At 41.1% G+C, this 13,335-nt stretch overlaps 4 protein-coding genes across 5 annotated transcripts; 2 read left to right on the plus strand and 2 right to left on the minus strand.

Moving 5' to 3' along the window:
• The first annotated feature begins 105 nt into the window (after positions 1-105).
• On the plus strand, positions 106-3,382 carry LOC125016342 (coiled-coil domain-containing protein 127-like). 2 transcript variants are annotated; one of them, XM_047598786.1, is made up of 4 exons: positions 106-292; positions 1,042-1,179; positions 1,577-1,821; positions 1,922-3,382. In XM_047598786.1, the coding sequence occupies exons 2-4, from the start codon at positions 1,050-1,052 to the stop codon at positions 2,366-2,368; spliced, it is 822 nt and encodes a 273-aa protein (XP_047454742.1). In that variant the 5' UTR covers positions 106-292; positions 1,042-1,049; the 3' UTR covers positions 2,369-3,382. The 2 variants fall into 2 exon arrangements, with proteins under 2 accessions (XP_047454742.1, XP_047454743.1); XM_047598787.1 differs by having other exon boundaries at positions 1,045-1,179.
• Positions 2,933-5,724, minus strand: zmp:0000000930. Its single transcript, XM_047598790.1, has 2 exons — positions 5,431-5,724; positions 2,933-4,794 (listed from the first exon to the last, which is right to left on the minus strand). The coding sequence occupies exons 1-2, from the start codon at positions 5,562-5,564 to the stop codon at positions 4,446-4,448; spliced, it is 483 nt and encodes a 160-aa protein (XP_047454746.1). The 5' UTR covers positions 5,565-5,724; the 3' UTR covers positions 2,933-4,445.
• Positions 5,725-7,349: 1,625 nt separating this feature from the next.
• Positions 7,350-9,195, minus strand: mrpl32 (mitochondrial ribosomal protein L32). The gene is made up of 3 exons (XM_047598792.1): positions 9,014-9,195; positions 8,588-8,787; positions 7,350-7,867 (listed from the first exon to the last, which is right to left on the minus strand). Exons 1-3 carry the CDS (start codon positions 9,108-9,110, stop codon positions 7,616-7,618), a joined length of 549 nt encoding a protein of 182 aa, XP_047454748.1. The 5' UTR covers positions 9,111-9,195; the 3' UTR covers positions 7,350-7,615.
• Positions 9,196-9,666: 471 nt separating this feature from the next.
• Positions 9,667-12,996, plus strand: psma2a (proteasome 20S subunit alpha 2a). The gene is made up of 8 exons (XM_047599613.1): positions 9,667-9,771; positions 10,268-10,344; positions 10,728-10,860; positions 11,141-11,263; positions 11,431-11,512; positions 11,668-11,741; positions 11,959-12,016; positions 12,115-12,996. Exons 1-8 carry the CDS (start codon positions 9,731-9,733, stop codon positions 12,229-12,231), a joined length of 705 nt encoding a protein of 234 aa, XP_047455569.1. The 5' UTR covers positions 9,667-9,730; the 3' UTR covers positions 12,232-12,996.
• Positions 12,997-13,335: the final 339 nt, after the last annotated feature.

A 13,335-nucleotide genomic window follows, 5' to 3' on the forward strand; every position in this document is an offset into this window, starting at 1 on the left:
CGGGCTAAACCACTCCACAAAAATGGGGGTGTCACTTATATCACACCGAACTGTTACGATCAAAAACACATATAACAACGTGTTTATAACAGTAGCCGGCATGGCTTTAGCATTATATACACGTATTTATACGCCACAGACGTGACTTTAACACCTAAAGAGGCACGGACATAAATATTGCTTTCCACGATTTACCCTCGGCCGGTATAGATGGTTTGCTGAGCGTAAAAATTGTATAATCTTCTGGGTGTCCAGGAACAAATGTATAAGTGACCTAGACTTTTCCTTCAAGGTGAGACTCCGCTCCATATATTTAACAGCCGTGCACTGACATGGCGTCGGAACTGCAAAGCTTTTATTCCCCTTGTCGTGTTTGTGATTTATACTCTAGTGAGCATGAGCCATTGAGCTAAACGTGAGCTAGCCTGTTAGCTGCTAGTTAGCCTTGTCTGTGGTTAGTTGTGCTGTCAAAAGCCCAAGTCATGACACACTGATTCCGTTCCTGTTGATGCCATTTGTGTGCCTCAGGGGTACATGCTAACAGGCTACATGCTACATACCTTTAATAAGACCGAGGTTACACATTATGACCAGGCATGTTTATGCTTTTAAATGCAATTAGTGAACATAAAACCAGTTTTAAACCCACGCTGTGCTAAAGAGAGATATTGCAGGACCTTCCTCCCCTCTGTTGTCAGACTCTATACTCAGGTCTGCTCCCAGCAGACCAATAACAACAAATGTGCAATATGCTGTTACATGTGCAATACTACTGCTGGTTTATCTTATCATATGGTGGGTTCTCCTATTCATTTTGGATTGAGACAAGACTTTGATCATGCACAATTTTAAATGGTTCCCTTATAACGATGAAGGCGCTTTACAGCGGTTCTTAAGTGCTGCTGAGAAGAGAAGGCACTGCTTCTCCCACCAACCCCCAGATTAAACAACTATTGTTACATATTATATTTAAAAAAAAAAAAAAAAAAAAAGTGTGTGATTTCTGTTGTTTTTGTCTGTGTGTGTGTGTGTGGATGACAGTAGGCTCCATGAACAACCTGAATGACCCTCCCAGATGGAACATCCAGCCAGACGACAGGGGAAGAGGGGCGGGGGCCGGTGATGGCAACCAATGGAACTACGCTCTGCTGGTCCCCATGTTGGGACTGGCTGCGTTTCGTAAGTTACACAAGGAGCTGTGTTTATGGGTGTGGATGAGGTCACAGAGAACAGTCGTGTTTGTGTGCAATAGAAATTTTTTGGATTTGCACGCTATGTCTGATTAGTGTTTTTGCTCCTTTTGATGCATCAGTAAAGTACCTTTGCAAGAACTCGACAGTCTCACATTTATACCTCACATATTATACGTCCTCAGTGGCATTGTCTCTTTTGCTATTAGAATATCAAAGGGCATGCAGGCATGCAGGAAAACAGTAGACTGCCTTCATCAGTTCAGTTTGACATGAATGTTTTGTGCCAGTCACCATTTCACTGTTAACTAACTCTTTCAAAGTTGATAAATCATGCCTTCGCCACTCAAAATTCCCATCACTGCTGTATCCCGTCATCCTGTCAGGCTGGATCTGGACCAGGGAATCTCAGAAGGAGATCCAGAATGTCAAAGCGCAGTACAACAAAGATGTCTCCAAGATAAAAATCGAGATGGAGGCACAGTATCGTGAGACACTGACAGAGAGGCGCAGGGCCGTGGCTACGCTGGAGGTGGAGCTGGAGAAAGAGAGGCAGAGGGTGAAAGGCTATAAGCAGGCTCTAGCCTCACAGAGCCAGCAGCTTATGGAAGAACGGAAACAGTTACTGCAGGTAAAGATATTAAGCATTTTAACGCCTGCATATTATCTCAGGTTTCTTCAGTGCAGACGTCTTTATTTCTTCTCCCTTCTGACTTGTAATCTTCTAAAAGGAGCGAGATGCGTTGGACGAGGAGAAGAAAAGGTTGGTGAAGTCTGGAGCTGCAGGTGCTATGCTGCATCAGGCGTTGGAAAGAGAGAACAGCTGGTACCAGCGAGCCACAGCAACTCTAAAAGAGCTGGAAGGTCAGCTCGTGGAGCGCCAGTACGCCTACTGCTCCCTCGTCGTACCTCGAAAACAGCGGTGGGAGATGGAGAGGAACATGCTGCTTAAGGTCGTTAAAGAGCCCATCGGGGCAGGACTGGATCTTGAGTCTGACCTGAAGGATATCTTTGAGAAAGATAGGCATTGTGCAGACGTCCTGAACGTGGACAAGAAGAAGAATGGAAGCCTCATGTGGGTGTACCTCAAGTACTGGCAGTTGCAGATCCTCACCCAGAAACACAAAAAAGCAGAGGAAGCCATATTAGGAAGAAAGATCCAGTCTGACACACAGTGACAAAAAACAAGCGTAAGCTGTTTTTTGCGGATCAGGAATGGAAAATGGTTTTGTTTTTCCACTGTGCAATTATCTTCACTTGATAGGGATGTTATGCAAACACAAATGGGTGATCTCAAGAGAATCAGGATTTATAAAAGATGGAACATTTTGATCATGCACCATTATCTTCATTTTAGAAGCCCCAGTTAAGACGTATTAGCTTTAAATTAAGAGTGTGAAAACTTAGCACTAAGATAATTCAGGTGAAATCCATATTGGATGCACAACCGATGCTAAAAAAAATATCTGTTTCAGTTGTGTGATGAATTAATGTGAATTGAGTGATCGCCTGGGATATTTTTTTATGTCTTCTTCTCAGATATGAAATTGGGACTTTCATGACCTGTTGTCCCATATGATGATAAGCCTTTCTGGAAAAGCACTGTTTCTCTTCAGGAATTTACTAAAATGTAATAATGAAGTTCATAAGCCAATCCAAAATCAACACCTCCATCGCATTTGTCACAAAAAAGTCATTTCAGTTGTTAAATATTATGAAATTTGTTTTGTATATATGTTGACGGGATTTTGTGGGATTTTTTTTTTTTATCAACGATGCAGTTTCCTTCATCTATGACAATCTCATGTTTTGCCACTTTGAAACTAAACTAAGTAAAACCTACAGAATAGTGTTATTTTGTATCTCGTCGCTGGTTCGCGAGAGCCTCATAACTATCAGGGAGACAGGACATTACTGGAGGTGCATGTGTACAAACTAGTGCTTGGTACTGTAACATCTTTTAACAAAAATAGCAACATAAAAATGGCTATTTGAATTCACACTCTAACCTGCGCCTGCAAGGAAATCGCTATAACTGTGGAATTTTTATTTTTACACTTGGGTCTCTTGTTGTCTGTTTTTGATCTTGTCTCAGTGAATAGGTAAGTCATTGATAACACTGTAAATGTCACAGTGACACTGATCATCATGTGTGTGTGAAATCATCTGAATAAATTTGTTTGAGAACCTCATTTCCAAGTTTTCTGTGATTTTCTTTTTCCTTAGAGACTTAAAATGCTGTATTTTTAAAAAAAAAAAAAGAAAAAAAAGAGTTGTTGCTGAAAATGTTTTTAATGCAACATGATGCTCATAATACATATGGTAAGAGAATAAACAGGAATATATAAATACAACAAATGTGTTTCATCCAGTCAACAGTAAATATACAAGCCACCAGACAGTGTTTTATTAGGGTTTATTTGAGAAATCACTGACAGTATAGAAACAGTCATAATAAAGAATCAAAGTCAGCATCTAAAATGCAATATACATAGATCAGGCATAACATTATGACCACCTCCTTAATATTGTGTAGGTCGCCCTTGTGCCTGAACAGTCGTGACTTATCAGACGACGAGCATGGGCCTTTGGAGATCCTTTCCTGTGGTGTCTGGCATCGCAATATTGTTAGCGGATGAGGCTTGTTCCAGTGCATCCCACAGATACTTGATCGTTTTGGGATCTAGTGAATTTGAAGGCCAAGGTTTTTGTTTATGTTTTTTGAGTTGTTCCTAAACCGTTTTTGTGTGTGTGCCTGTGTCAGGCTGCATCCTGCTGGGGAGGACTACAGGGACAGGTGTAACATGTCATCAAGGAGTGTCATTGCTATGTGGTGGGGGTGTCTGGTCTGGTCTGGTCTAGGTGGGTGCTACATGTCTGAGTAACATCCACACGAATGCCAGGTCCAGAAGTCTCCCAGCAGAACAGTGAATTATCACAAGATGGTCAATGTTATTAGCTTCTCCCGTCCGTGGTCATAATGTTGTGGCTGATCGGTGCATCTACTAAAAAATAACGCATGCATTTTGAGACACTGCAGTCTCTCTTCTTTGTGGGGATATTTTTTAGATATTAAGTTTGTTGGTGCGCAAATGAGTTTGATGAATATAAAATCCGTATGTAATACATGGTAATAGTTTTCAATAGAGTTCAATTTTAACTTTTAGATTTTATTTTTTACTAGTATCAGTATATAAACTACAAAAATAACATCCTATATAGGTTTATATTTTTTTTTTCCTCCACTACCTTGCTTCATTCCCTCCTCTGCACCCGATGAGAGACTTCTCCTGGAGGCGACATCAGACTGGAGGCTCTGAAGTTCACTCTCGCTGACTTGCTAAGATCCTGAGTTATTTCCCGTCTATCTCCTCCGTTATGCTCCTTCCCTGGTACGATGACCTGTGCTTTAGACCCAGAGGTGGCCGTGGCGCGGCGTAGGTCCCTGGCGGCGTTGAAGGAGGGTAGCTGGTGCTTCGTCAGACCCCCACTGGTGCTGCCCAGCACCAGGGTCTGGCTGGGGCTCCTTTCGACCAGGAAGTGGACCACCTGCTGCTGCTTATAACTCTCTCTACGAACGCTGTCTTTCTCTGATAGTGTCAGCCTAGAAGAGATCAAGCGTTCAGATCCTCAAGTAACAGAGACAATATAGTTATATGAAATACTCCATTACAAGTAAAACCCTGCATGAAAATGTAAATAAAGGTACATCAGCAAATAAATCATAAGTAAAAGATTTGGACCTCCTGACTGCTATATTATTATATGTGACATTATTAGATAATAGATACTGCAACATGAGTGTGTAAGCAGCATGTTGCTGTGCTACCTGTTGGTAGTGGAGCTAATATGAACTTCTTTATATACAGTATTATGTACAGAGAGGACGGTATGTAAGAAAGACTTATGGAGTTTGACCCAGACAACGAGGCTGGAAACTTTCTGATAAGCTCAAAATTGATTTAAACATTCAAAAAAGCAAACGTCTTCACTGCTACTGCGTGTGTGTTACATTCTTTCCTGGATTTGTGATCACAACACATCACATGTCACAGGTTTGTTCCTCTGGCTGCTACAAGAATCGCTGATCAGGATGAGTTGACATAAAACACAACATCTCCACGTGATGTGTTTACAGTCAAAACAGAAGGGCTGCTTTCCTCTCCTCTCCCCTCAGTCCCACTGCATTCTATTCTAGCGATTTCGTGCCACAGTGTCTACGACAACTTGAATCACCTACTTGTATTGAGGTCTTGTTTCGAGGACCAGGCTCAGCCAGCAGGCCTGGTAGCTCTCTTTCCTCCACTGGTTGTCCTCCTGGAGTTCACAGCAGGAGTTCACCAGGTAGCAGCCTCCTCTGCTCACACAGTGCATGGCGAGAAGATTGTCTCAAGACCCCAAGCGCCAGTAAATGATTTAACTCTTTGATTTGACTCTTTGAATAAAACAACGCAACAAGCTGTCAAACCATGTGTCAACCTCAATGAGTGTGTCTGTATGTGTCAAGGAGTCTGTGATGTGCGTGTGTCTGTGTGTGTCTTAAATATCCAGTCTTGTTTCTATTTTTACTCCCCTGTGTCACATTGTTGTGAATGCAGCGAATGTCATCACTTCAGACACTTCAGATGGTTGGTTTTCAGCTGAAAGGCGACGTTGGTACTTTCCGTGACGTGAGCCAAACGGATTAATTCAAATGAAAGATGAGCAAGAAGCCCACTGAGCTCACTCAGTGAAACATCTAAGAGTGTAAAACTGGAGAAATCACCATTTAGCCTAAAACTACACAGCCGTTAACTACTATACTGGTCTGCATTTGTGCATACGTAAGACTACAGGTACGGAGAGGTAAAGGTCTGTTTGTGTGTGTGTGTTACGACATGAATGTGAAACGACTATTCTGCCTAAATGAGACGGATCCAGTGATCAACCCATTTGCGCAGGGAAGTCTATCCTTCCTCTGCTCAAGTGTCTCTCACATACTTAACATGTTGCAGGAAGAAAACAGCTGAAGCTGTCACATCACTGACAGTCTAAATCCCATTCGTTAACCAAAGCTAAGTCAGCCAGTTAAGAAGAGTGATGGACACTGGGTATTGACAGGGTCTCAGGAAGGTGGACAAGCGGGCCTAAGACCCTGATTGGCGTATGAATTGAGTATAAAAAAAAAAACCTCAACACCAAAAGATGAATCATATTAGAATTTTTTTCACATTTCTTTAAAAAAAAAAAAAAAAATCACAAATTACAATGGAATTTGAACATATGTAACACACACCACACAGGAATCACTGGGTTCAGTGTAGAGAAAGAATAAAGGAAATAAAGGAATAATATAGTAAGAACTTGAGAGGACCTTGTCAGAGCCCAGGCCTGAATCCTATAGAGAATCTGAGTGTGGGACCTGCACAGACAAAAAGAAAAATGGGAAAATATTCCAACATTTGCCAAGTTGATGGATTTTTCCTCTGATCCAAACAGAATAAGAGCTGAACTAGTACTTAGTACTAGTATTTAATTTTGGGTGACATTGCATGGCTTGTAATGTGTATTTATGGTGGTATTTATACCTACTTCCAAGTCCCTTTGACTTGGTGAAACACCCTAGCCAGCTGTATTAATGTGCGGAAGATAAGAAACTGAACTGTATTATTCCAACGCTGATTAGATTTCCTCTCCGTTGGGCGTTGGCGAACTTCGGTTTCGTCAAACTGTGAGGGTGAAACTGAATCAGAGGGTGGATCATGGTGTGACTGAGCCTGTGAAAGCTGCGCTGGACTCATCCCAGCGAAGACAGTCTGTTCCAGCTTCAGAAACGCCAGTATTACATGACTTTGGTGACGAACAGGTGTTGCCACGGCAACTGTAATGCAAATAAACCAACACCTTGTCCGGTTTTGAAAAGAAATAACATTTAGCTTTGCGCCACATGCAGTTCTGCAGCCATTTTCTATTTGTTTAAATTGCATTTGTTTTACAGAGTGAAATTTAATTTTCACTAATCAGATTTTGATCTAGTTTTAATGAATCAAAATGAAGCATACAGTAATAATGGTTGTATTCTTCATAAAACCAGGTCTTAGAAGCTGCTGTTCTTAATCCTCATGTAGGTGCTAAACCTATACAGCATCTGATAACAAATAATAAAGTTCACGTCAGAAATTGAAAGTTTACAGTTTTTATTCTCCTCATATGAAATCTGACAGACTTGGCTTTACGGATGCCAATCATTTGAAACACTTACAAAAAATAAACCATGATTTCGTCAACACCAAAGACACTATGTTTACAGAGAAAAGAGAAACGTATTCTGAATGTTTAATCATTTATCAAGCTTAATGGTAGCAGTTATGTCACACTTTAGAAACAAAACTGATACATTTATCGCATGACAGGCTAAGCCTACAGTATTTATTAATAACTCAATGTTAATAGCTGAACCAGGCAGGCCTCTTCCTTGGCCTCTCCACTATCCTCTTGTCTTTGTCTTGCTGACTGGGTGTTTCGCCCTCATACAGGACGGCAGTCTCCACAGATGGCGCCCTCAGCGGTCCACCTTCCATCACTTGGATCTGGTGACGAATCAGAGCCGTCTCCCTGCGCACCTTCGCGTAACAGTAGCCACACATGATGTGTTTCTGCTTCAAGTGGCCACACTCCAGACAGGGCTCAATGTTGGTCTGAGAGAGGGAGACAGAGAAGGAAGCTAGTCAAGCAGTATTGTGTTTACGCAGAAAATTAAATATCTGTAATGTCCCCCAAAATATGAGGTACACAAAATAAAATGAAAAGGTTGCAAATTATACGTGCACACTAAATGACCCCTTATAGGGATATTAAAAAGTACAACATCACTTCTTCTTTCATTTTTCAAATCTCATTTCTGCTTTAACCTTAGGAGAGTCCTAAATAAATTCCCCCCTAAATAATTTTCTTTGCCCTTTGCTGGACAGATTATACACAGGTTTACATAGTGAAATAACTGGGAACAGTGTGAAACAATATAATGCCACCTATTTATCTGCCATGTTGTTTTATTGTCTTTTGGGACTTAACAGTGCTTCACAAAAATGAACTCGCAAACAGGTGAAATAAAAATAAATAAATTATAAAATTGAATAAAATGTTCTAACTAAATCATTGTTACGATTATAGTCCACGATGCAGCCTCACCTCAGTGGATAAGGTGCTCCCCTACTAACAGATTGAAAATTTGACCCCTTATTTATTTAAGTGCAGCTCCTGTTGAAATTTGCAATGAGTTCTGTAAATTAATTGAGTTCCGTGTCATTTCCCGAGCTTTGCAAGCCACACACTGAACGCGGGTTATTTTTTAGCACCCATACCTGTGCAGATAATAGGTAGAAAAACAAAATGTGTCAAGGGTCTTTCCACCGTACCTTGACTTTAATTAGCTTGCTGTCGGATCTCCTTCTGGTGCGGTTGATCTCTATTGTGCGTCTCTTCTTGGGTGCAGCCATCCACATGATGCTGTCTAGAAGGCCAGGGGCCTGTTCTGGACTCTCCTCATCCTCCTTCTGCTGATTCTCCTGGTCAAGCTGAGGCATGAGGCTGGGGCCAGTCACTGCCAGCGCTGGAGCTGAACACAACAGGGAAAGTGATATCCAGTCAAGCACAACATAGCTCCAGTTTGACCATGACGTAAGAGGCAAAAACATGCAAACACTGCTAAGAGAAGACGCGAAGAAAACAAAACTGGCCGCATAAGCTACTGACGTTTAAACACGCGTTAAGTGACCCTGCCAGGGGTAAAGTTTACTAGCAGGATTAGCAGTAGCTAACGTAGCTCCAATTATTAAACTCACCCAGGTGTCTGTCTAGTCCGGCCGCCTGCAGGAGTCTGCTTTCAATATGTAACAAAGAGCACCTGAGGCTCTGTATTAACGGGGCTAAATTCATCATTTTTGTCACCAGCAACACGCTTCCCTCAACATGTCAAACAGCTCACGGTCACTGAGCCTCCTTACGTCATTAAGCAGCGACAAGTTAGCAAAGTCTTTTTCGTCTGTTTAATTTCCGGCAGCGAATACCGACTTTGACACGTTACTGCCACCTAGCGGTGGATATATGAACTGTACTCAATAAAACTAAACATGTCTCCTTACTGTATGTACTTGCAACTATCAGTCATCGGTTATTTTTTGTCTTTCAATGCCTTGATTACATTACCCTTTGTCAGCCGGCCTTGATTATATCTATGATTCCCAAATGTATAAATTAAATTGTATATAATGACCGACATAAGACTATTCAATATTATGTTGTTGTTGTCTGCTCTGTGTGCCCTTAATTGTTCCCTGAGAACAAATTAAGTTTTCTATCTATCTATCTATCTATCTATCTATCTATCTATCTATCTATCTATCTATCTATCTATCTATCTATCTATCTATCTATCTATCTATCTATCTATCTATCTATCTATCTATCTATCTATCCGTCCACAGGTGGCGCTATACTCCCATAAGTGGATGTGTAGCTCTCCACTCAACACCACCGAGTAGTAGACGAAGAAGAACAAGATGGCGGAACGAGGCTACAGTTTCTCTCTCACCACATTTAGGTAAACTTTGTTAAAATGATGTTATAATGGCAAAGGACTGCTGAACTTCAGTCGCGTAGCGATCTTTGTTGATTCGCCGTGTGTTTGAGTGTATTTGCAGCCCTCTCTTTGGAGAGAATAACGTGGTTTGGAAGCCGTCGGAGCTGATGCACTGTCATTGCCGTGTAATGAATCGGCTAACACCGACAGTTAGCATGGTGGCTAACGAGGCTTTAAACGAAATACAGAAAACTCATTTAGAGTATCAGTAATAAAACTACATTCGTTTGTTTGCTGCTACAAAATAACACAACAGGGCACAATTGGTTTGCTTTAAGTGCTAACTTTTCCGAGATGGTCTTAGTTAGCATTGAGTTAGCTCAGATGAGTCAGTTGTTTCGCCTTTTACTTTCAGTTTCGTCTGCGTTCTTATAATGTAATTCTTGACAGCTAAAGTATAGTGGTTGGTCTTGGTAGTCACCAATATTATTTATTAATGGTGTGTTTCCTCCTGCAGCCCCTCCGGCAAACTGGTCCAGATTGAATATGCCCTGGCAGCGGTAGCAGCAGGAGCCCCTTCAGTGGGCATCAAAGGTAAGAAATCCGGGAAATCTCCATGTTTACCTGTGGGTAGGAGTAATGAATGAATGTCTCTGTTGAATAAAGTTAAATTACACATTTTAATGAACGGTGTGGATTTAGTTCGTGATGGCCACCACTGGATGTGACTCAATAGACTGATGCAAAATGTTAAAGGTATTTTAATATAATTGTAATGTAACATCATATAGTTAAGTATGGATTTTGTTTCACTTTTAATGTGGAAAATGGTATGTGCGACTTAACGGACAGCGTCTAGGCAGCCACCAGCATCCGTCAGGGATCACACACTACAAACCACAGTTGAAACCAGTCAGAAGAATCAGTAGCTTGTTCATGTGTTTATGTTGTGATAACTGTGGTATTTTGTTCTCCAGCTTCCAATGGTGTTGTCCTGGCAACAGAGAAGAAACAGAAGTCCATCCTGTACGATGAACAGAGTGTCCATAAAGTGGAGCCTATCACTAAACACATAGGCATGGTCTACAGCGGCATGGGACCTGACTACAGGTGGGTACTTTGTGTGCTTAAAGCATCTGGTTTTCTTTCCTAACGTCACATGGGAAGTAATATCTAAAATGTTTCAAACATCAGCCAAAAAAAAAATTTGTAACTGTGGAGTATTCTGCAAACCGTACTTTTAGTATTTTTTTGGTCTAGTTTTGAGACTTGTGAACATGCATGATATCCATGTATCTGTTTACTTTGAATGCAAGAGGTCCAGAAGATGCACACTCTTTGTATAAATGCTTAATCTCACATGCACATATGCTTTGTGTCACTCTGGCAGGGTTTTAGTGCGACGAGCCCGGAAGCTGGCACAGCAGTACTTCCTGGTTTACCAGGAGCCAATTCCCACAGGCCAGCTTGTCCAGAGAGTGGCCTCTGTTATGCAGGAGTACACACAATCTGGGTGGGTATGCAAAGACACACAATGCTGTTAAGCTCACTTCATTCAGACTGTAAATGTTTCTTCAAAATTCACTTCAGTCCTGAAACTGTGTTGCATATTTTGTCATATGGAGGTCTCCAGATGCAAACTTGTGTAAAGTTAATGTGTTTTTTTATTTACCCTTTCAGTGGCGTGCGCCCGTTTGGTGTGTCGTTGCTGATAGCTGGATGGGATGAGGACCACCCCTACTTGTTCCAGTCAGATCCTTCTGTATGTTCTTTTATTTATTTTCACATTAGCAGAAAAATGTCTTAAGTATGTAAACATTTTCAGCTCCGAATTGAATAATTATTTATACTTTTATGCCAGTTGTATTTCATGACGTTAACCTCAAGACTTTTATTCTTCTGTTTCATATCTTGCAGGGTGCATACTTCGCATGGAAAGCCACAGCGATGGGAAAGAACTACGTTAATGGAAAAACATTCCTTGAGAAAAGGTGCACATTAAGGGCATTTTTTGGAAGATCTAAATTATTTTCATTGTTTTGTGGATTATAATCTGTGGTCTTATTAGCTTTGTACTTTCTGTTGCTGTGTTGGATGCAGGTCATTGTACCACAACATGGGCTCACTGCATTCATTAGGGTTATTTTTGGCTTCAAAATGTCATCCGTACACATAATAGTGTTTACAAAATTTGTTTTCACTCTCCAGGTATAATAATGATCTGGAACTGGAAGATGCCATCCACACAGCCATCCTCACACTGAAGGTATACCGTTAATAACATAAAGGCATGCAAACGGTGTTCAGTGTTACTGTGTGTTTTGCTGGATTTCTTTTATTTATGCTCTCCTCTCTATATTTCAGGAAAGTTTTGAGGGCCAGATGACGGAGGAGAACATCGAGGTGGGGATCTGCAATGAGGCTGGCTTCAAAAGACTCACCCCTGCAGAGGTGAAAGACTACCTGGCAGCCATTGCGTGAACACCCCCTGGTGACGGAGACTTTCTGGCCACATTTCTACACAAAGACTCAACAGCGCAGTAGCCATCGTCTCATTTTGTTTTATAAACCACGGTTATTCTGATGTGGCCTGACCACACTGTGACAAGGACAAACTGTTTCTGCCTCTAAAACATGGTAGGATCTCTGCTGTAATATCACCATGCTCAAGATTATTAATGCAATCTTTTGCTATTTGCGTGCACAGCTAACACGGCTGCCACTGACAAAATACAAATACAATTGACTGAACTCCAGCATTTGACATACACACGTTATAATCATAAATTGGCTTGTGAAATTTGGTCATCGGCTACTGTGCACAATGTAAAGGAATGTGGTCTCTGATGAGTAAAATCTCAAGTCTTCCACTGAATCCTAGTTCCCTCATGGCTCATTTCTCAAGAGGCAATGCCCTGGGGGTACAATTTAAGCACTGATGCATTATGCATTTACCCCAGAAATCTCTTTGAAGAACAGGAGATTTATTCATCTTAAATGGCCAAACGCACTAGAAAGGAGCATATTAACAAAAAAAAAAAAAAAGAAGAAGAAGAATGATAATGATGGGAGCAAGTGAGGAGGATCTAATGGAAAGATTTGAGATTTTACAGTCAGGATCTGGTCGCCTGTAAGGCAGTTTTACACGATGTACTCCCTTTTTTTTTCAAGTTGGAAACAAATGTTTGTATTTTCTCTTCTGGTATCTGTCACTTATTCCAATAAAAGACCATGAGTCAATGTTGATGCTGCGTTTTAACTGTTGTGTTTTTAAAACTTAGCCTTGAATCGGGTGTATGGTCTAATTTATGTATGTGGTTGTTTATTTGTTTTAAGGGACAAGTCCAGAATAACATTGGCACATGCAGAAGTGGTGAAGATAAATACCAGACATTTTGAGTTGCCATAGTGGGTTAAGTGTAGGCTGCATTCCACAGAGAGCAGAGTAGTTGGTTTATGGTTTACTGGCATAATTAATGGAACCGGTCCATCATTAATACTAAAAGTGTGCTGTGAAATAAGTTGATAGTCAGTATATAATGGACACGGTTATGTCAGTGTGGTAGTTCATGTCGCTTTCCAACG

Source organism: Mugil cephalus, chromosome 11, assembly GCF_022458985.1.
Source record: "Mugil cephalus isolate CIBA_MC_2020 chromosome 11, CIBA_Mcephalus_1.1, whole genome shotgun sequence".
NCBI classification, from domain to species: Eukaryota; Metazoa; Chordata; class Actinopteri; order Mugiliformes; family Mugilidae; genus Mugil; species Mugil cephalus.